We start from the raw sequence: 24,027 nt of genomic DNA, 5'->3' as shown, positions 1-24,027 counted from the left end.
CAAATTTTTAAATAGCCCCCCATTAATTTCAATTGCAAATAGTGATTAAATCAGAGAATTATTTTGTCATTAATTATTATTCATGTACTCTGGTAGTCTAATTCCGACCACTCTTTCATCAGGTAATGAAGTATATGGCATTGTTCTGCCAGATAAAAAAGAAAAGATTCTTTAAATCAAAACAGGCGATTCCATTGCTCTACCGTTTGGTGCAGTAACATGGTGGTAAAACAAAGATGAAAGTGAGGTTCTGATTCTTTTTTTGAGAGAAACTTCGAAAAGCCACAAAGTTGGTGATAGGCCATAAGTAATCAGGCCCAAAAGAACATTACAAAAGCCAAAAGAAAGGGCCCCCCATACCCAAACGAGGGTGGTCCCCGGGACATGTGGCAGGTGGTCAAATAGTCAATTTTCCAATATTATCAGAAACGGAACAACCATATCCCAGGCGACCATGTGTCCAAATCTTAAGACACCCCAGGTGCTAGGGGACAGCTGGGCCCCATTTATAATCTAAACCGTCCAATCATTCACCAACCAAGATTCACCAAGGGCTAGGATGAAGAGGTATAAACCCATAAAACCCTAAATTTGGGAGCCTATATAAGGCCTCAAAAAAGGGGTTTTAGGGGTTGGAAAATATTTACTTGCTCCCTACACATATACACACACTACTGCATATATATTTGAATAGCTCTATCTTCCTTCTTCTTCTCCTTCAAGAAACCTCATTCTTATTCTCACACCGGAGTTGCCGCGGGGACACAATCCCGCCTCCGGTTCTATTTTGCAGAAGCCCCCACACAGCACTTTAACAATAGAACTCCTGCCACGTGTACTAAGCTCAAGCTCGTGGAGAGAGCGGAGAAGACCGGGGAAGAAACAGAGTTATCATTAGTGCTAGAAGGAAGGGCTCGAACCTCCGACTCGATGGAGTCACACCCAGCCGTGCCATTGTACCCATGAATCTGGAAATATTTACACCCCAGTAAGGTTAACACCCCTACTTTCTCTTAGATTTATTTCTCATACCGTTCATACCTTAAAACCATACATATCGTTGTATTTACGGTATTTTCACCTATTTTACCCTGAAAATTAGCCATAAGGAAAAGTAAGATAGCAATATCTGGAATGATTCAACCCACCGTCATCCCACCCAGGGATAGTGAGATCGAGGAGATAGAAGAGGGCCCCCCCATAACCCGTGCTTCGTCTCAACTCCATCCAGGAGACCAGAGGAGAACTATTGAGAAAACAGCCCATAAGTATGATGAGACTTCCGCAAACCCTTGGGGAAGTATCACCTCGGAGCAGATTCAGACAGCTGTGAGCTAATGGAAAGAAAAGAAGCACCATGAACCTGAAACCCGCCCAGGGGATAATGAAGATCATTACGGGGAGTCCCGCGGATCAGTCTTGCAAGGAATTGCCAAGAACCTGAAGAGGCCGCCTGAGGACACCCGGGATGAAATCAGGAGAGCCTCGCTCCGGGACCGGATCCGAAAGGAAGATGAAGCCAAGACGAAGGCTATCATTGAAAAAAGAATCCAGGAGGAGGCAAAGCTGAAAAAGAAGACGCGTAGAGTTCACGTCTCCTCAGACTCCGATCCTGAATAAAAAGGCCAAACAAGAGCAGATGGCCTAGGGTGTCCGGGACCTCAAGAGAAAAGTCGAGGGATACATGGAAGTTGGAGCAGCAGCCACCCCCTTTACCAAAAGGCTGGAATCCACCCCTATAGAATTCGGACTTAAGCACTTCAACTTCAACTATGACTACACTGACGTCACGAGGTGCCGTTTCTTTGTATCAACACTTAAGGGAGGTGCTTAGAAATGGTTTAGTATAATCCCGTCCCTGAGCATTAACTCGTGGAAAGACTTTCACGAAACATTCCGAAAGAGGTTTCAGAAAAACCATATGAATGAGCTACAGATATGCCATTTGGAGACCATCCAACAAAGAAGCAAGGAATTGCTCCCCGAGTTTATCAAGAGATTTCAAGAAGCAGTCAACCAACTCTCCAATCTGGAAGAAAAGAAAGTTGTTAATATCTTTCGGAGGAACCTCCACCCCGTTTCTTGTGAGGGCCAGGTCCAGGACCTGATCCATAGAGAGCCTCAGAGCCTTGCCTCGGCCTATGCACTAGCCTCAAAATTTATAAATGAGAATGTTTTCCTAAAGTCGATAAAAATGAACAGGAGAATCCACAATGAAGATGAGTCCCCGGAGAGGCTCTCATCATACAAGAAAGAGAGAAGTTTCAAAGTAGATAGACATAGAAACTACATTCAGCAATCCCAGGGAACCCTACCTCGGAGCGATTATTCAACTCCACAAAAGAACCAAAGAAAGCTAAGAAGCAATAGAGACCCGAAACCTGATCCCGGGCAGACATTCTGAGAAAAGTCATAGGCAAACCTTTCTACAATCCTTCAAAGCCCCTCCTTGCTCCTCCAGAGAACAGATCAAGAGACAAGCATTGTGGATATCATGAGGACCATGCGCACACCACTGAAAACTGCTTCTCTCTTAATATTTTTATTGAGGACCATATCAAAAAGGGAAACATGAACCAATACTTGCAGAGGAAGCCAGCAGACAAGGACAAAGCCCCGGGGAGTGGGAAGCACGTGGTGAACGTCGTACTTGGAGGAACTTCCACACCACCCCGTAGTCCAGATATGGGCGGTGATGTCATGATAGTTCATCCCTACGAAGATGAGTCATTCTCTTTCTCGGATGCTGACCACGAGGGGCTAGACCCCAGGAACAATCAAGCATTAGTAGTAAGCCTGGACGTGGTAGATAATGAGGTGAAGAGGATCCTGGTTGATAACGTCTCATCTGCTAATATCATCTTCAAAGAGGATCGTTGGTGAAGTTAGGACACCAACGCATGGATCCCTTACTCGAAGATCCCCGTTATGGCTTTGGAAATTCCATGATCCCCATCCGGGGAGTAATCTATCTTCCTGTCATTTTTAGAACGGCTCCCCAACAAGTATCCCATATCATAAAATTTTATGTCATAAGTGTAGCATCATCGTACAATATGATTCTAAGAAGACCAACCATCACCAAGCTATGGGCCATTCCCTCCAAAATCCACCCAAAACTTAATTTTCCTACCCGAAGTGGAATTGGCGAAATCAGAGGAGTCAGGGATATGGAAAGAAGATGTTACGGGCAAGCTCTGATCATGGCCAAGACCGGGCCCGAGAACAAAAGGAAGACAATGTCCCTACCCAAGGGACAAAGCCACAAGAAGTACCGTGAGCACCTCAAGAAAGAGGGAAAAGATGGATGTAAATGTCATTGAAGACTCGGGCTACAGCGTAACCAACGCAGATGCCCGTATCCAGAAATTTATGGAAGTCAAGGAGAAAACTAAGGTCGAGCCAGCTACCCAGACAATGGAAATTGAGTTGGATCCCGGGAAACCCACCCTGAGGTTAAAGATTGGAAAAGGACTTGAAACCACCTTCTAGAAGGAACTAATTGTTCTGCTAAAGGATTAAGCTGATGTGTTTGCATGGAGCCCAGAGGATATACCCGGGATCGACGAGTCTATGGCCATGCACAGTTTGGACATAGATCCCAAATAGAAGCCCATCAAGCAGAAAATAAGGAACTTTGCTCCGAAACGACATCAAGCCATCGACGAAGAGGTGGAGAAACTCCTAAAAGCAGACATCATTTACGAGATAAAATACCCAGACTGGCTAGCCAATATGGTGTTAGTCAAGAAACCCAGCGTCAAATGGAGGATGTGTGTTGATTATATAAGCCTCGACTCTGCCTGTCCTAAGGACTCCTACCCTCTCCCTAATATCGATCAGTTGATCGATGCGACTTCAGGACATGTAATGCTGAGTTTCATGGATGCTTTTTCTTGCTAAAACCAAGTCAAGATGGACCCCAAGGACATTGTAAAAATAGCTTTCATCACCCATAGGGTTGTATACACTTTCCTTATTATGCCTTTTGGGCTCATCAATGGCGGGGAACCCTACTAAAAGATGATGAACATTATCTTCAAAGACCAGTTGGGAAGGAATATGGAGTCATATATTGACAATATGATATCCAAGTCTAAGACCATCTCCGATTATATCAAAGACCTCAAGGAATGTTTCGACAATTTAAGGAAATATAAGATGCAACTAAACCCGGATAAGTGCACATTCGGGGTCCTATCTGGAAAGTTTCTTGGATTCCTGATCAGTGAAAGAGAAATTGAAGCAAATTTGGAGAAGATGAATGCAATAATGGAGATGAAAGTTCCAGAACTCAGAAAGACATTCAAAAGCTGGCTGAATGCCTTGCAACCCTATGAAGGTTCATCCTGAAGCTTCTAGAAAGGTGCTTACCTTTCTTTGAACTACTAAAAGGAGCTCGAAATAAAAAGCTGGTAGACTGGACTCTGGATTGTAGCACTGCCTTCGAAGAAGTCAAGAAGCACCTCATGAACCCTTCAATCCTGTCCAAGGTAGAGCCCGGGGAACCTTTCTCACTTTATATAGCCGCAGGCTCGAAGGCCATCTCGGCAGCCCTCATCCGAGAAGAAAAAAATCTACAGAGCCCGGTGTATTATGTCATCCAAGTCATCAAGGACGCTAAAACTCGGTACCCAAACCTGGAAAAGTTTTCCTTAGCACTTGTTCATGCTAGTAGGAACCTCAGGAAATACTTCCAGGGACGAGAAATCAGAGTAATCACGGATCAACCCCTCAGGAAAATCATCCATAAGCTAGATTCTTCCGGAAGACTTGTCAATTGGGCAATTGAACTAAGTCAATTCAATATCAAGTTTATACCCCGGACAGCGATAAAAGCACAAGCCCTAGCGGAATTTGTGATAGAGTGCACCCTCCCCGAGCTACCTGCAATAATGAAGAATCAAATCATCCCTGAAGATAAACGCCCCAATAAAGATTCATGGAAGCTATATGTGGACGAATCCTCGACGGTAGAGAGATCTGGAGCCGATCTAATCCTGATCAGTCCAGAAGAGTTCACCATCCAACAGGCAATAACCTTTGCCTTTAAGGCGACAGACAATCAGGCCGAATATGAAGCATTACTCTCCAGACTTCGATTAGCAAAGTATCTCGGGATAACAAGCCTAATCATCCACCGTGACTCTCATATCATGGTTAAACAAACAAATGGGGAGTATATCGCCAAAGATGAGAAGTTGGCACAGTATCAAACCCTGGTGAGGAGCATCCTAGAAACCATCCTGGATACCACCATCCTACAAATAAATAGAAAAGAAAACAGTAGAGCAGATGAGCTCTACAAGCTAGTATAAAACTTCTCAGACTTGAGCTCCTCGGTTTACTTCAAAGAATTACAAACTCCAAGCACATAAAGGGTAGAAATCCTATGCATCAGCAGCCTGGATAACTGGATGACTACCTTCATAGCCTATTTGAAAGATGGAACCCTCCCAAAGGACAAGAACAAGGCCAGATATTTGAAGCACAAAGTCGCCCGCTTCTTCCTGGAAAATGATCAGCTATACCGGAGAACCTTTTCAGCATCAACTCTGAAATGTGTAGATCCGGAGGAAGCAGACTACTGTCTCCAGGAAGTGCATGAAGGCATCTGCGGGGATCACTTAGCTACAAAAGCCTTGGCATACAAGGTCATTAGGAAAGGGTACCATTGGCCCACAATCCACTCCGATGTTATAGCCTACGTCAAGAAATGCACCCAATGCCAAAAGTTTAGCAACATGCCCAAGCAGAGCCCAAGACTACCTGCATTCTCTGTCCAATCCTTTTCGTTGTCTGGGGCATAGACATCATGGGCCCATTTCCCCGGGAAAAGGGAGATCTACGCTACGTCCTGGTAGCCATAGACTACATGACCAAGTGGGCAGAAGCCAAGGCTATGAGAACGATCAATCAATAAGATTGTATAAAGTTCATGGACTTTATAGTCATGAGGTTCGGGATCCCTATTTTCCTGGTCTTGGATAATGGTCCTCAGTTCGTGGGTTCGGACTTTGAAGCTTACCTTAAAGAACTGGGCATCAAGCATAAAAAGTCTTCTATAGCGCACCCTCAGGGTAATAGGCAGGTCGAAGTGACCAACAGAACAATTCTATGAGGATTGGAGAAAAGGCTCGAAGAGTCGAAAAAAACCTGGTCAGACGAGCTCCCAAAGGTCCTTTGGTCTTACGAAACAACCCCCAGGACGAGCATCGGAGAAACCCCCTTCAAGCTCATATACGGTTCGGAAGCCAGGCTCCCAGTTGAAACTGGATCCCCCTCTCACCGAGTCATCAACTTTGATGAGATATCCAATATTGAAGTCCTATGGACAACCTGGAGCTGCTAGATAAAGTAAGAGACCGTGTTGTAAAGAGAATGTAAAGTTACAATAAAAAAATGAGAATCTATTTTGGGAAAAAGGCCAAGATAAGGGAGCACGAAGCAGGCCATCTGGTACTCCGACACACCAAGGCTCGGACCCAACTAACCAAGAAAAGCTACAGTCCAACTAGGAAGGGCCCTACAAGATCAAAGAGGTGTTGCACACCCACATGCACGATTAATTTCAAATTAAAGTTTTATTCCCATCACGGGAACAATCACACAAACCATGTGTACTTATAAAAAATTTATTCAAAGTTTTCAACCCCATCCCAGGGACAATTACACAAACCATGTGTACTTACAAAAATTTTATTCATTTAAAATTTTTAACCCCATCTCGTGGACAATTACACAAACCATGTGTACTTATCGAAGTCTTATCCATTTAAAAATTTTAACCCCATCCCGGGGACAATTACACAAACCATGTGTACTTATAAAAAAATTATTCATTTAAAATTTTCAACCCCACCCCGGGGACAATCACATAAACCATGTTTACTTATAAAAATTCTATTCATTTAAAATTTTTAACCCCATCTCGGGGACAATTACACAAACCTGTTTACTTATAAAATTTTATCCATTTAAAATTATTAACCCCATCCCGGGGACAACTACACAAACCATGTGCACTTATCAAAGTTTTATCCATTTAAAAATTTTAACCCAATCCCGGGGACAATTACATAAACCACGTGTACTTATAAAAAAAATTATTCATTTAAAATTTTCAACCCCATCCCAGGGACAATTACAAAAATCATGTGTACTTATAAAATTTTTAGCCCCATCCTGGGGACAACTACACAAATCACGTGTACTTGTAAAAATGTTATTCATTTAACGTTTATAGAAATATTTCTAACCCCGTCCGAGGGACAGAAAGCACAAGCTACGAGTACTTAAGAAAAATTTCAAAGTAAATGCAGAAAAGGGAAATATATTTATAAATTCGTTTGGGGTAACCAACCCCGGACCAAATTCAGCAAGCCATAATTCAGAGTTTAGAAGCCATAAAGGCTTAGTTTCAAAAACAAATAAACACCTTGAAAGAAATTACAAGGCACGAAGCCTGGATCATCACACATCTTAGTTCTCGGGAGGAAGAGGAGTCTTCTCGCGACCTTCTTCGGGAGGAGGAGGTGGCTGAGCCCCGGAACTTCCCGCTCCAGCAGCCTGGGCATTCTCGCGACGAATCTCTTCAGCAAGGTACAACTCTATAAACCCGTCAATTTAGTCATCAAGGTTCTTAGCAAGATATGGAGAGGAAATATCCCAGCACATGTTCACCTTCTCGAAGATCTTATTGTTGAGCTCATCATAATAAGCAGAAGTACCCCGGAAGACAGCAAGAACTTCCTCTTCCCGGGGCCTACCAGCGATCTCTTTCTTCAGAATTTTAACCTCCGGCTGAAGGGTCCCAACAACCCGGACAGCCTCCTCCCGAGCTTTAACATCCTCAGCAAGAGCCTTCTTGTGCTCCCGGGACTCTCTCTCCTTAGCCTCCCGATACTTAGCAAACTTTTCCTTCTCCTCAGCCAACTCTTTCACTATAGTCCCGGCCTTCGCCACCCTCACCCTATAGTTGTGGATCATGGTATAGCAACCGCAAATCTGAGCATTAGCCTGGAACAAAAAACAAATGATAAGCAATAACACAAGGAGAATAGCAAAATATAAGAACAAAATAGAAGAACCTCTAAAACATCCCGAACAAGGTGATCAAGGAAGGTGTCAACATCCTCCTTAGCATAAACTTCGAAGTCCGCAGGGGTGGCAAAGTTGATCGCTCCTCCAATCATCAAGAGTCATCCAGGATAGGAAATTCTTTAAAGCATCGACTTTCACCAGCTTCTAATTCTCCTCTTCCGAAGGAGTCCGGGAGTAACCCTCCTACGCTGAGGAGTCCCAGAACTGCCAACAACATCTTCAACAGCCTTCCTCTTGTGAGGGTTTAAGGCACCGACTTCTTCCTTATCCATCTCCAAAACCTCAACATCGGGCTCGGCATCAACAACTAGAGGCTCCCTCTCCAGGACAGTCTGCCTCACACTGTTCCCAGACGAATCAGTATCCCGGATCAGAGAACCACTGCCTCCGTCACCCTTCTTCTTCTTTCCTGAGTCAAGCTGAACAACACCACCAATCTTCTTGAACCTGCTAGCTAAATCTTGAAACTGCTTCGACATCTCGTGGTGAAAGGGGTTTAGCAATGGGAGACCTGCACAACGGAATAACAATTCAGAAACCAATACTGAAAAAATACAAGTACATATAAGAGATACAGTACAGAAGGTTACATGTAATAAATGCACTTATATCCGACATTAAATATTGTTTGATTATCTAAAAAAGTGTCATGAGTCCACTGTGCTCCGAGGGCCATGACAAAGTCGTACATCTTCGCCAATGCAACTCCCCCGAGCCGCTGGGTTGGGAACCTGTCATTTTTAAGAGTATTTTTGTACACATGCATAAACTCCAGGTCCCCACCCCGAACGAAGATAAACTCCTGATGCCAACCCCGGAGAGAGTTCAACATTAAGTTGGGGGATTTCTTGGCATTAGCAGGCAACCCGCAATCATTTATATTAAAGGTCAACTCATAGATAGGGGAATTGGTGGACTTTTTAATTTTAAAAAGGTGGTGAAAAAGTTTGAAGGTCGGTAAATAACCCTTCACATGGCAGCAAGCAAGGAACCAGGATATAGACTTAACTGAATTCGGGGCCAACTGGGTGAACGAAATCCCATAGACATCACGATAGAGAGATTTAGTGACCTAGTGAAGGTTGGCCTCATGCTACACAGATGTTCTAATGGTATGGTTACCCAACCCCCTCGGGACGGTGATACACCCTCTCATGAGGCTCGGGCCACCTCCACTGTAACACCCCAAAATCCGAGGTCGGGGATCCGGGTTGTCACGAGTTTCATTTCCCTTAATAACACCCAATCATAATAAACAACCAACTACTGTGTACTGTGACCCCACAATAAACACACACACCACAAGTTATAGTCTCAGAGATGAATACCAAAATAACACATGTCATTTTATTCCACAATTATAAGTCATTACACCTCAAAAAGGGTTTCTGAATGAATTTACATTTCTTTGCCATTATTACAATTCATAATATACATAAGTCTGGTACATCGAAAGTTGAAAGCCTAGCCTATTTGTAGTTCCTACCTCAGCTACAACGGCATCAACGCCTACAGGAAACTGCGGAATATTTCCTTTCCGCTCGTGAATTGGGAGCTTGGTCCTGTTCATCTTGTCTATTTGTTGTTGTGTGATGAAAGAAGAAAGCAAGGGTGAGCAACAAGCCCACCAAAATAACATGTATTGTAATTAACAATATATGAGCCTTCTCATAGTATTCGTGAAAGTCTTGGTCAAGCAGATATGAACCAAGTTTGATATCTTAATGCGACGAAGTCGCAAAATATTCAGCATATATATATATATACTTTTCAAAACCTTTGAAATCCTCTGACATGTATATTATACACAGAGTTCCAGTCTATAACTGTATAAAAATATGGTTGTAAGGTGATCTCATATATCTAACCTTGTCTCAACGTTTCTCTGAAAATCTTTGTCATGCATAAGATAATCATTTACTAGATATAAGTTAAAAAGATGAAGTTACAAGATACTCCAATATACTTATATCTTCTTCCGAATACTACTTGAACTACCACCGTTTAAGGTATAAATAGTTCATTCCATAGATGAAGCTACAAGACAAAACTTATACAGAATCAATCTTTGAAATATCATCAAAATGAAATGAAGTTACGAGATACTTCATTTGATGAAAACATCATTTTGAAAACTCGACCCTGCCAACACTCAACAATCGCCCAGCTGTAGCCTTTCTATCGAAGTGCTCTGGGTAGTGTTGCAGAAATATCCAACTGGGATGATGAACTCATTACGGGAGTTTGTCGCGCCAGGAAGACCACTCACGATGATCAGTCGTAGTAGTGCAACCCCACCATTTTCTACATGTAGAGGAGAACAGTCGGATTTACTTGTCAACCGAATGCTGGACTCCTAAGGAATGGACCGTCTTAGCAGAACTTCCGGACCATTTGGGCCAATATAAAAAGGCTGGGCCGGAGCCACTCGACCACTTACGACACTCCTAGTTCAGATGAAATCCATGACTCTGAAACGTAAAGCTCGTCCCCCCTTTCCCCAAGTAGAAACTTGTTGATACGGCTCCACCAAGAAATCGTATCTAGTTGGAAAGGAAAACTCACCGATATTTCCCAGGCGATGCCTGTTAGTAGATTAAACTCATTCCAAGAATTTTACTTCCCGAGTGTTGGGTAAGTAATCAAAAACTCTTTTATCAAATTAGCAACCTCGTTGCGAATATAAAAACACGTCACGGAGCTGGATCCCTCAGATTTTTAAGCAAGTATTTAAATCCCCTTCGAAAGAAAGATCTCAAATTTGAAAACGAGTTTTTGGGATCCGCTCTAACTTTCAAAAATAGTTTTGATAAAGTTTGAAAATAATCTCTGGAAATATTTAAAGTAAGAATGATTTGATAGTACCAATCATTTTCCGAATACTTGGCGAATATTGACACATTATTCTTTACAAAAATAAAGAATAGTATTTAATAAAATAACTGGAGTCATAAGTCCTCGAATTAATATTCAGACTAATATTCATTAAATAAAATAAGCGGAGTCATAAGTCCTCGAATGAATATTCAGACTAATATTCATTAAATAAAATAAGCGGAGTCATAAGTCCTCGAATGAATATTCAGACTAATATTCATTTATTAATAGAAATAAAATAAGTTTCATAACTAGAAACTCTATTCAATAATTAAACTAGTCTTTGATCGCAATAGGAATCTTAAATGAATATTCAAAAAATAATATTCACTTATAATATAAAACTATCGAATAAATATTATTCGATTAATAGTTTTTAAAATTATTTATATATATATATATAATTTACTCGGGAACATCGCCTCCCGGTTTAGAAAAATGTTAACCTTTGGGTCCCCCAATACTAAGGGTATACGCAACTACTGCTTATCTCTGGCATAGGTATTATGCAATTTATAAGCATTTGAATTAATAATAAAATATCAAGATTTCACAACATGCATATATATACCATATAAACATACTCCAATATATCGCAAGATTTGCTAATAACAACCATGCACTTATCTCAAGATAATGCATCAATATATTAACATCACAACAACAGTATAACGGGTAGAAAACTTGCATGAGTGTTCCGGGGTAGACTTAAGCTTAGAGTGGGTCCGGTAACCTATAAACAACAACATAAGCCGGAATTAGACCATGGTCGCTTAAGAAACTAGTCAAAACTCACTCATACCCTAACGGTCGCTTACGGTCGCTTATACGCTTAACGATTTGCATTAATAGCTCGTGTACCCTTGGCTCCACTAGTTTTAATAAATTAACCGTTACGAATTTTAAGGCGACTCTTTTGCGAGTTCTTTACCAACTGCCTAACCCACCTTACATAATTGTTTCATACTCCAATTAGTCATTTAAGGACCTTAACCAAGGTTTCAAAGTAAAGAGAGGGGTAATGGTTCGCTCACGAAACGTCGTTACTTAAAACGGACGTTTCTCCTAAACCGTACATCGGATCTAAGCAAACCACATACCAAAATGAAGCTTACGACATGATCTAGCTAAACATGGAAAAGTTCAGAATCTTACAGTGAGTTCACTGGTCCTAAAGTTAAGCACAGAAATAGATAAGGAAAATCGGGTATTATAACAACTATGTTTACGCGATTCCCAAAATAATTACCACTCTAAATCCTCATCAATTCACTCCCATCCTCCAACAATAAATAACACAACAAATACAACTTAAACACTGAAAAATCAGTCCACACTCCATGGTTTTACCAACTCATTCAATCACTACAAATTCACCATTCAAAATCAACACAACTTCACAAAAATCACTACTAAGTGTGGATCTAACTATACATTTACCAATTCATCTACAAACTCAAACAATCAAGCTTAGTACTAAAGGTCAAGAAGTTTTTATACCTTGATTTGTGAGTGAAAAGTTGCTAGGGAGTCTTAAAACCTTGATCAATCCTTATACAAGCTTGGATCTCACAAACCATCAAAAAAACACAAAGTTAAATTTTAAAGTTTCTAAAAGTCTGATTTAACGTGGCAAAAAAAAGTCTGATTTAAAGAACTGTAGATATGAAGGTCTTACCATGATTATTTGGACGAGACTTGTGAACAAGAGTTGTAGGACATCTCAATACCTTTCCAACGAGCTATAGAACACAATATTTCAGTGAGTATTGAAGGAGATATGGTGGTTTGAAGTAGCTGGTATCATTTTGGTCGAGAGCAAAATGATGAAATGAAAAAAATGAAAAAGCTTCTTTGATTTCCTTGCATAAATATGTTCTCCCTTGATGACATCATTCATCATGCATCACTTTCTTGCCATGTGTCAATCCCTTGTGGTTTGATGATGTCATAATCCTTGGCTTCTTGTACAAGCTTGTCTCTTGGTCGCTTATTTGTTTTACGGTTCGTTTAAATCTCGTTCTCGTTAATAGTTTGAGGGATCATATCCGGGATCTTATTATTTGGGCTTCCCTGAACCTTTATTAATATCTTATATTCCTTTAATGATCCTCTGCTATAATTCTTAAATAAAAATCATTTTAATCATGTTACCTTATACTCAATTCTTTCGGTATCTGGTGGATTTTCGGGAAAAAATCAAATGTCCGGATTTGAATTCTGACGACCTTCACATACACTCATTTACTTTAGGGAATACTAATACGATCTCAGAATTTCCATAACAGTACTCCTATATAGTGTGGTCCGATAATTTTTCTTAATCAGCATCATCAGTAAAAAGTTACTATTCATCAGGGTTTCAAATATTTCCAAAAATTGGGGTTATTACATCCACTTCAACCCGTCCCCGAAATAAAATACAACATTTACAAGGTCATCTGTTTGGTTAGAAGTATAAATGCCAAGGTCTGGGTGACGGGGGCAGGTGCATAACCAGTCCCCGGGGAATCGTAGAACAACTAATCCATTCGGGCCCTGTCGTAAGGCTCCTTCCCTATGGGCCTATAGACATCAAAAGATCCCTAAAATAATAATCGTGGGGGGACTATTCTCCCGGATTTTTACAAAATAATGATCTATATCTACCCAAGATCCGTCCCTCCGGCCCAATGTCTGTCCAGGGTGTAAAACGAAGGTAGGTAATTTCTCAACTGTAATAACCCCAATTTTTAGAAAATTTTTGAAACCCTTATGAATAGTGTTTTTGCTGAATGAGAAAACTTTTCATGCCACACTAGGTAGGGGTTCTTTTATGGATATTCTGAGATTTTATTGGCACTCTATATGACATATAAGTGTATATAAAGATCGTCAAAATCCAATTCCGAACACTTTGATTTTTCCCGGAAATCCACTAGATACGGAAAGATTTGAGTATAAGGTAACAGGATAAAAAGGATTTAAATTAAAGGATTATAAGAGAGGATCATAAAAGGAATATGATATATTGAGAAAGGTTAAGGGAACCTAAGTAATAAGATCCCGGATATGATCCCTCAAACGATAAACGAAAACGAAAGTTAAGCGAACCGTATAACAGATCAGCGGTCATTAGGTAAACAATTAGGAAGTTAATCAAAGAGATTAGTGGGGATGATGTCACCCAACCAATGAGAAGAGGACAAGGAGGGAAAGATGACATCATAGCATGACACAAGCATGACATGGGAAGGAAGGAGCTGTGGTTGAATGAGAACCACACAAAGTCCAAGGTTAAATAGGTAATTAACTAAAACAAAAACAAAACCAACCATCCAAGCCAAATAATTCATTCTTCATCAAAACAAAAAGGAACCAAGGCATTATTTCTTCATTTGCTCTCGGCTTTTTCACTTTTTAAAGGCAAGAATTTTCAAAATCCAAGATCCAAGCTTCCTAAATTGGTGAGTTAATTCCCTAATCATCCTTATGCATAGTTATGGCTATATCATGAGTTTAAGCCTTCAATTATTTCTCAATCTTCTTCAATAAATCAATGAAGAAGACAATGAATAGTGTTTTCAAGGTTTTAACTTGAATTTTTTCTTGTTTTCCTTTAAGATCCAAGCATCCATAAGACTTCTCAAAGCTTCTTAAGGCTTCCTAGCTACTCCCACCACTTCAAGGAAGGTATATCATCTCCAAACCCTAGATTCCTATGTATAATAAGATGATTTTGATTATTATGGTGATATAGTAGCTGAATGCTTGTGGTTTAGAGTGTGGGTTGGAGTGGTAGTGAAATGGAATGGTGAATCTTGTTGTTTTGGTTAAAAGAACTTAAGTATAGTTAAATTCAAGCTTAGGCATAAGTATAAATGTTAATATTGAATTGATTGGGGCTGTTATGATGTGATAAGGATGGACTTTGGTTGTATGAATGGGTTGAGGTTGAATTGTGATGGTTTTTGAATGGTTTAAATTTGGGAAATCGCGTAAACATTGCCGTCGTAATGTCCGATTTACTTTAGACTGCTTTTGTTCATAACATTAGGACCCGAGAACCCCCTGCTAGATTTTGACCATTGCCATGTTTAGATAGCTCATGTTACGAGCTTCGTTTTGATATGTAGTTCGTTCGATTCCGATGCACGGTATAGGAGAAACGACCGTTTCAAGTAACGGCATTTCGCGAACGAAACTTTTCCCCTCGCCTTACTTTGAAACATAGGTTAAAGACCAAAAAAGGTTAATTAATGTATGAAACAATTATGGTAAGTGTGTTAGGCAGTTGGTAAGCCACTCACGAAAGAATCGCCTTAAAACTCGTAATGGTTAATTTATTAAAAATGGTGGAGCCGAGGGTACTCGAGTGACTTAAGAGAACCAGTAAGCGCAAAGCGAGCGTTAGAGTCTAATTTGGTTAGAGTATAGAATTACAAGTGACTTTGGTTTAATTCCATCTTACTTGTTGATTATAGGTTACCAGACTCATTCCGAGCCTTTTTTTCACCCCTAGTCGCTCAGGCAAGTTTTCTACCCGTTATACTGTTGTTGTGATGTATATTTGTATATGCATTATCTTGCGATAGATGCATGTTGGTTAATTAGCAAATGTTGCGATATATTGAAGCATGCTGATATGATATATATATGCATGCCTGTTTCGTATTCTTGCCATATATATCTGTTGGTTCAGTTGATAATACCTATGCTAGAGGATAGCGGTAATTTGCATATACCCTTAGTATAGGGACCCAAAGGTGAAAACATTTTCTAAAACCGGGAGTCGAGGATCCCGAGTAGATTTTATATATATATATTTATATATATATATATATATATATATATGGTTATAGTTTTCCAAACTATTAATCGAATAAGGTTTATTCGATAACTTTATTTTATTTTATGAATATTATTTGAATATTCATCCGAGGACTTATGACTCCTTTATTTTATTATTGAATATTATTTCGAATATTCATCTGAGGGCTTATGACTCAGTTTATATTATTTAATGATTGTTAATTGGATAGTCATTTGAGGATGTATTGACTCCTTTATTTTATTTAATGAATATTATTTATAATATTCATTCGAGGTATTATGACTCCGCTTATTATTTAATAATATTCTTTATTTTATTAAAGAATAATATTTCGATAATCAAACTTATTTTTGATTATTCAAATAAGATATTACTTTCGTATAAGTATATCTTTGATTATTTGCTATTCATTCAAGTATAAGTTTTCCAACTTCTACCTCATTAAATAATATTCAGATATTTCTTTCATATCGGGATTGATTTATTTTAATAAATCAGTATTACTCCAAATATTCTTAAAAATATTTTCGAGTCTTCAAAATGAATTTAAAAGGTAGAGCGGATCCCAAAACTTGTTTTCTAATTCAAGATCTTCCATTTTAAGGGGACTTGAATACTCGCTCAAAAATCTAAGGGATCCGGCTCTGTGGTGTATTTTATATTCGCAACAAGGTTGCTGTTTTGATGAATGAATTGATTACTTGCCCAATGTTCGGGAAGTAAGCCCGTCTAATTGAGTCGGCATAAGCGACAGGCCGGGGTACGGTCTATCAAAGTGTAAGTGGCTGGGTGGCAGTCCATCAACGCGTAAGAGGCCGGGTGGCGGTCCAGCACAAGGTCCTTATGTGGCCAGGGTGATGACCGGTGGGGGATTCATCCATGTACTAGTAGAAAAGGTTACTTATTGGTATCTTTGCCTGATCAGCAAGATATCTGGTTTATGCCAAAATTCTTTTCCTTTCCAAAATTCATTGGATGTTTCAAACTCTGTTCATACTTTACATAACAGAGGTTCCAGGAAATGTTTAAGAGATATATATGTGGATATATATCGGGACTAAATAAAGTATCTCGTAACTTTATTTCATTCAATAATATTTCAAAGATTGAATCTATTCAAGTCTTAACTTGTGGTCTCGTCTATGGGATGATTTTTTTTAAACCTATAATACTTTGAACAGTGGTAGTTCAAGTAGCCTTATAAATGATATAAGTATAGTGACGTATTTGGTAACTTCATCTTCCTTTCAGCTTATATCCAGTAAGTAATTATCTTACTTTTGATAAAGGTTTTCAGTAAGTTATCTATTAGATACTTGCATCATTGATTACACTATATATTATCTTGCGAGCTGTAATGCTCACTCTTGCTTTATTTCTTTATCACACAACAACAGTTAGGAAGGATGGCCAGACTCAAGCAGACCCAGCGCAAGCGCGTGGGAAGCGTCCCGCGTCTTCCCATTGATGTTGTAGCTGCTATAGCTGCAGAGGTAGATCTATTTTAGATCAGACCATCTACTTTTGAGAATCAATTATGTATAATTATAACTTGTGGCAGATAATGGCAATTAATTGTAAACTTATTAAGTAATCATTTTGGGTTGTAATAACTTTTAAATTGTAGATTCAAAGACTTGTATTTATTTCAATTTCATCTCTGAGACTATAACGGGTTGTGGTGTGTGTTAGTGTGGGGTCACAGCATGAGGTTAATTATTATTAATTAAGTGAAGTGATATTGTGGAAAGAAAGACTGTGACGACCCGGATCCCTGACCCCGGATCTGGGGGTGTTACAGAAATGGTATCAGAGATAAGCGTTATAAACCTCAGAGATGATGTGACGTTAAGATAATAAGTTCACTAAGATGATAAGAACTCTTGCCAAGTTCATAGTCGGGCTACCTAACGTAGTACTGACAGTTAAAACCCTTATGGGAACCCTTATAAATATCGTGATAGAAGCGTAGTTCGTTATCGTATATGGTAGCGGGACCCCGAACCCTGAGGTTGAGGAGCAACAACGCGATGATGTTTTATTAGTTATTGGAGATCAGATTATGGATCCGATAGAGCGTCCTAGCACGGGACCGGATGATGTTCATATTGAGGATGTAGCGGTTGAGGATGTTATCCTAGAAGGGATTATCGCTGAGAAGGATCCTGTGAAGGATCCTCACAAGAATGAATAAAGGACCACTGATGAATTGATGACCATGGTCAGGTCGACTACCAGAGGTAGGATTGGTCGGTCACTACCAGAGGTTCGTTCAAGTTTGTAAAGATAGTAGCCCCTTTAACGCGGCTTACTCGTAAGACTGAGAAGTTCTAATGGACAGAGAAATGCGAAAACAGCTTTTAAGAACTGAAGCAAAGATTGGTGGCGGCCCCTATGATGGCATTGCCGGATGGAAAAGGAGATTTTGTGATGTGTAGTAACGCTTCGCATAAGGAATTAGGGTGCTTCTTATACAGCACAATGTAATCGCGTACGCGTCAAGACAATTAAGGGAATATAACAATTCGATATCCTCACCCATGAGCTTGGGCTTGTGGCAATAGTTTTGCCCTAAAGATTGGAGACACTACTTGTATGGAGAGAAGTGCGAGATTTACCTAAGCCATAAGTGCTCTAGTGCATTTTCACGCAGAAAGAGCTCAACATGCGCCAAATGAGGTGGTTAGAGCTAATCAAGAATTATGATTGGGAGATTCTTTATCATTCTGGGAAAGCCAATGTGGTGGCTGATGCCCTTAGTAAAAAGGAGAGACTCAAGATAATAATGTCTTTGGGAGAGTTTATAAGAGATTTTGAGAAAATGGAAATAGAAATGAAGGTAACCGGAGCCGGTACCGAAAAGCTGTTTGAGATTGCAATACAGACCGAATTATTGGAAAAGAACATATTGTGCCAGAAAAAGTGATGAATGAAGGCAGAGAGCCAGCAAATAGATATGAGATTAATACCGAGAAAGATGATAAGGGAATAATGAGGTATTCCTATAGAATTTGGGTTCCAAATGTTCAAGAGCTTAAAGATGAGATCTTAGATGAAAGTCATAGTTCAAGGAATAAGATTAAGGGCAAACCCTGAATGTGATAGTCAGGGAGGACGCCATCAAGATAGAAGGAACCCATAACAAAATGAAGTGGAAAATGAGGATTTTAACGTATAAGATAACCCCAAGTATGGGAGAAGGATGAAACATTTCATACTAAGGAAACAGAAAGTCGAGTAAGGAAAGGAGACCCGAGATGGTACTCCTATACGGCAATTCATGGACCTGTCTAAAAAGGACTTAGACTATTATCCCCAACCACCACCTTGAGGAAACAATGCGGTAGGAAATTCTTTCATGACCTTTAAGTCGCTAAGCTCTCAGAGTTCCAAGGAACAGGTTGACCCAGTCGAGGCAAGAGCCTGGCTAAAGGAAATACATGAATCATTTGAGATTCTAAATGATTGACGAATCACAAAAGACTGTTTTTGTCACTTACCCTACTAAGAGAGAGACCACCCACTGGTGAAAGACGAAGAAAGGCACAGAGCCAGAGGTCATAATAAATTGATTAAAGTTCAGACAATTGTTTTCAGGAAAGTACTTCCCAAGATTATGGAGGTAGTGTAAAAGCTTTAGAGCCAGAACAAAAGCGGACGAGTATGATGAATTATGAACCTAAGTTGTAAAAGTTGTCAAGATTCGTTCTGATGACAAGAATCTCAGAACGATGTGATGTTTGAAATCAATGCTTATGTTGGGTTGGTTCATGAAATAATGATAAGAGAAAGGAAAATAAAAAGAAATTGAAGTGGAAAGGAATATAAAGGCAATAGAGATTGAGGAATGATAAGGAAGTTGGGTATGAGGAAACCCTAAAGACTCGTAGCAATAGAAATAGAAAAGTATGTAATCGTCAGGATGAGGGTGATTCACCATGAGTTAAATAGATGGTTGAAGGCATAAGAGATACATATATTTTATCCCCTGTAAGTTGGGAGGACTCAAGGAAACCTTGAGATAGTTCGAAGGATAAATAATGAGACGCGGATAGACTGAGGAGACAAGGAAGTAAGAAATTAGGAAAATTGGATGAAGGAAGTGACCTTCAAGAATGTGAAGTGTAAGACCGGTGGCTTGATACCCAGAAAGGGAGATGCCAGGTATAAAAGATATCCCAACATTGAGGTGACTGTTGAGATAAACAACAAAAGTAAATAAGGAATTATTAAGAAGAGGTTCACGTTGAACATGACCAATATCTTCCAGAACATCCTTGTTATCGTTACCAAATTAGGCAAGAAAAGCGGATAACCGTTGTTATCTTTTGGAGGCCATATTGATTAACCTCATTTTGAATACAGATGTTATTGTGAAATTAGGCATATACTATCGAGGTGGGAATGATTGAATAAGACACCCTTATCAGGGATATATGACTTGATTTATCCATGGAAGGATGCAGGTACCTTTTAATGGTGGAATTAAGGATAGAACATCGGTAACTTAAAACGAATCCTAGGGGAATGCCTAAAGGTTGGCATTTCACCCTTAATAGGGATAGTATGAGTTTTGACAGTATGAATTGGAAAGGATTAAGGTAATAACAACCTTTAAGAATCAGTGGAGAAATTTTTTTCAGAAGTATATAGACAATGATTCTGGTATAAATAAATGGTATCTTGATATGCCCTGTATCTAGGGAATACAGGAGGAATGATTCCAGGATAACCTTAGAGGTTTTACAAGGAGAAAGGTAATATTCAAAATTCTCAAGAATAGAAATGTTGATAAAGGAAATGTGACGTAATTATAATGATGCCAAGTGGGGCACGTGTTAAACCACGAGAAAGTATGGATCGAACCAGTAATGGTCGATATTGTTCAGGGCAATTAGTACTTAAGATAAAAGATGTTCTAAGTATGATTGAGAGTCAGTCGTGACAGTGATTAACCTCTAAAGACTGAGGCAATAACTTATGGAAAAATGGTGATATTTTTTTTTACTCATCTGATTTTAAGGAAAACATCTTCACATAAGCTGTGATTGAAATGAGGTAGAAAATTTATTTGGAGGTGGTTAAAATGACATTGACTGTAAGGAAATTTTACTATCAGGAAAGGCCAAAGAGGTGGCCGACACTTTAAAGGTAAGAGGATAATTATAGGCGCTTGTGCCAAAGGAATATAGTGATGATGGTTAAAGATATGAAGGTTGTATTATGGTTTGGAAGATTGACATTCCTTCTGATGACTGTGCAATACCCAACTGTAATAGTAGTTGGTAAAGGTTTAATTCGTGTAATCGCCATGAGCGGGCTATCAATCTTAGAAGGTCCTATCTTGAGAATAATCCAGGACCATATTTCAAAAAGGACTAAACGAACCTTTGAGTTAAGTCTTCTATTGAAGGCATATGATTAAGAATGGTATTAACCTGCTATCGTTGCTTTGATTGAAACTCTTCTGTAATTTTATCTGCTTTATTTCATGAATGTATGTCAGGATCAGGAGTGTTCTTCATAAATCATGAACGGTGATCATGTTACCTCCTTAGAAGAATTTGATACGATATGTATGGACTCCGTATGGTTAGCTATTAAGACTTCATGGAAAGCGAATGACTACAATAGGTCAGTGGTGGATCATAGTAATGCTCCAATGAGTCTATGAATAATGAGACAATAACAACTGTGAGAGTTGTATTGTAATGAATGTTGAGATTAAGTACCATTAATTGGGTCGTGGTGATGTATAAGTTATCATTGAATAGACTAATTAAGTAGATTATTTACCTATTGAATATTTATTCCTCCTTATCAATAGAGGGTCGTATGACTATACGAGGAAGGTTGCGATGCAAGCATAGAATCCTAGTAACGATGATGTCTAGAATGAGATCCCAGATTCGATTTTCGATGTCGAGGGAGTTTGAAAGGTGATTGTGTATAAGCTCGAGGAAGAGCATGGGTCCATAGAATGATGGACGGAATAGCAAAAATATTTAGGCATGTGAAATACGATGCTATAATACTTGATGTTGATATAAATATGTATATGTTTTGTTCTCCTATGAAAAACCTCAGTTCAGAGGTAGATTCCAAGCCGGATATTTTATGGCAATATTTTTTTTACATATATACAATTCTCTTCAGTTCGTTCTTTTCTCTTCTTTTCATTTCATGTAAGCTGAGAAGAACAACCCTTCCAGAAGGGGAGGTATTGCCGAATGACTATCTATCTGTGTGATAGAAGCCTAGTAGGATACCACATGTTGTTTAATTGCTTGTCAGGTACTAAAGGCTGGCCACCTTCTGTACTAACTATGCGATATAACAAGTGTTCATTATCATAGTGATCTCTCAATAAATTCTTTTACTTCTATACGATGGATCAAGCTTTCAAAGATAGAAGCAGCTAGAAAGGAGTAGTATCAGTGCAGGGGTATTCCGATTCTAACGCATTCGTGATACTAAAGTTGACGCGTTTATTTAAAGGTTATAGAACGCTAGTGAGCAAAAGTGTAACCAGTATGATATTAGGTACGGAAGATAGTAACAATTACGAACTCGAAAAGAGTGGGTATTGAAAAGCAAAAGCTATGCTAGAAGCTATGATGAGAGTCTGTGCGATAGACTTGAAAGAGTTTGGAATGATCACTTAGCACGAATTGAGTTTTCTTATGACGATGGATGATATGGCAGTGTTGGAATGTCGCCTTACGAGGCCCTATACAGAAAGAGATGCCGATCTCTCTTGTATCAGAATGAAGTTGTAGAGTGCTAGATGTTCGGACCAGCAGTGGTCCAAGGGACCAAGGATATAATAGATCTAATCAGAGGACGGCTGGTAGTAGCCCAAGATGGACATAAGAAGTATGTTGAATTGACAATGAAAGGACAAGGAGTATGAAGTAGGGGACCTAGTATTGTGAAAGGTATCCCCTTGGAAAGCCTTGGAAAGGATTGATGAGGTTCGGAAAGAAAGCAAAGCTAAGCCCACGAATTGTTGGACCCTTGGATATATTAAGACGTATTGGGAAGTTAGCATATGAGCTAGCCCTACCCCCGAACATGTAGCAAGCTCATAATGTGTTCCATGTGTCAATGTTAAGGAAGTGTAATTCGGATGCCAGATAAATAGGGACATATGAGCGCATAGAAAAGCAACCCGACGTAACCTATATAGAGCAACAAGGAAGGGTTATAGATCGAAAAGGGATAAGTGCTTAGAAGAAGGGTTATTAAACTAGGCAGAGTTTGGTGGTAGGACCACAATGTGGGAAAATTTACTCGAGAGTTAGAAAGTGCAATGCTAAGAGAGTATCCATATTCATTTTTAATCTGATTCCGGGACGGAATCCTTTTAAGGAGGGGAGACTGTAATAACCCCAATTTTTAGAAAATTTTTGAAACCCTTATGAATAGTGTTTTTGCTGAATGAGAAAACTTTTCATGCCACACTAGGTAGGGGTTCTTTTATGGATATTCTGAGATTTTATTGGCACTCTATATGACATATAAGTGTATGTAAAGATCGTCAGAATCCAATTCCGAACACTTTGAATTTTCCCGGAAATCCACTAGATACGGAAAGATTTGAGTATAAGGTAACAGGATAAAAAGGATTTAAATTAAAGGATTATAAGAGAGGATCATAAAAGGAATATTATATATTGAGAAAGGTTAAGGGAACCTAAGTAATAAGATCCCGGGTATGATCCCTCAAACGATAAACGAAAACGAAAGTTAAGCGAACCGTATAACAGATCAGCGGTCATTAGGTAAACAATTAGGAAGTTAATCAAAGAGATTAGTGGGGATGATGTCACCCAACCAATGAGAAGAGGACAAGGAGGGAAAGATGACATCATAGCATGACACAAGCATGACATGGGAAGGAAGGAGGTGTGGTTGAATGAGAACCACATGAAGTCCAAGGTTAAATAGGTAATTAACTAAAACAAAAACAAAACCAACCATCCAAGCCAAATAATTCATTCTTCATCAAAACAAAAAGGAACCAAGGCATTATTTCTTCATTTGCTCTCGGCTTTTTCACTTTTTAAAGGCAAGAATTTTCAAAATCCAAGATCCAAGCTTCCTAAATTGGTGAGTTAATTCCCTAATCATCCTTATGCATAGTTATGGCTATATCATGAGTTTAAGCCTTCAATTCTTTCTCAATCTTCTTCAATAAATCAATGAAGAAGACAATGAATAGTGTTTTCAAG

The 24,027-nt window shown here is 39.3% G+C and overlaps 2 protein-coding genes across 2 annotated transcripts; both read left to right on the top strand.

Moving 5' to 3' along the window:
* The first annotated feature begins 3,303 nt into the window (after window positions 1–3,303).
* On the top strand, window positions 3,304–5,318 carry LOC141695931 (uncharacterized). The gene is made up of 2 exons (XM_074500135.1): window positions 3,304–3,455; window positions 4,343–5,318. The coding sequence occupies exons 1-2, from the start codon at window positions 3,304–3,306 to the stop codon at window positions 5,316–5,318; spliced, it is 1,128 nt and encodes a 375-aa protein (XP_074356236.1).
* Window positions 5,319–5,417: 99 nt separating this feature from the next.
* LOC141695930 (uncharacterized) lies at window positions 5,418–5,810 on the top strand. Its single transcript, XM_074500134.1, has one exon. The coding sequence runs from the start codon at window positions 5,418–5,420 to the stop codon at window positions 5,808–5,810; it is 393 nt and encodes a 130-aa protein (XP_074356235.1).
* Window positions 5,811–24,027: the final 18,217 nt, after the last annotated feature.

This window comes from Apium graveolens, chromosome 11 (assembly GCF_009905375.1).
Source record: "Apium graveolens cultivar Ventura chromosome 11, ASM990537v1, whole genome shotgun sequence".
In the NCBI taxonomy this organism is placed as follows: domain Eukaryota; kingdom Viridiplantae; phylum Streptophyta; class Magnoliopsida; order Apiales; family Apiaceae; genus Apium; species Apium graveolens.
The sequence above is the reverse complement of the archived record's forward strand: the minus strand, read 5'-3'. Positions and strand labels throughout refer to the sequence as shown.

Bases quoted from the DNA above. Each gene is read 5' to 3' on its own strand.
- LOC141695931 (XM_074500135.1), top strand. From the start codon at position 3,304: ATGGATGTAAATGTCATTGAAGACTCGGGCTACAGCGTAACCAACGCA. The intron at 3,456-4,342 runs GTTAAAGATTGG...AACCCTATGAAG, and splicing joins CCCGGGAAACCCACCCTGAG to GTTCATCCTGAAGCTTCTAG.
- LOC141695930 (XM_074500134.1), top strand. From the start codon at position 5,418: ATGACTACCTTCATAGCCTATTTGAAAGATGGAACCCTCCCAAAGGAC.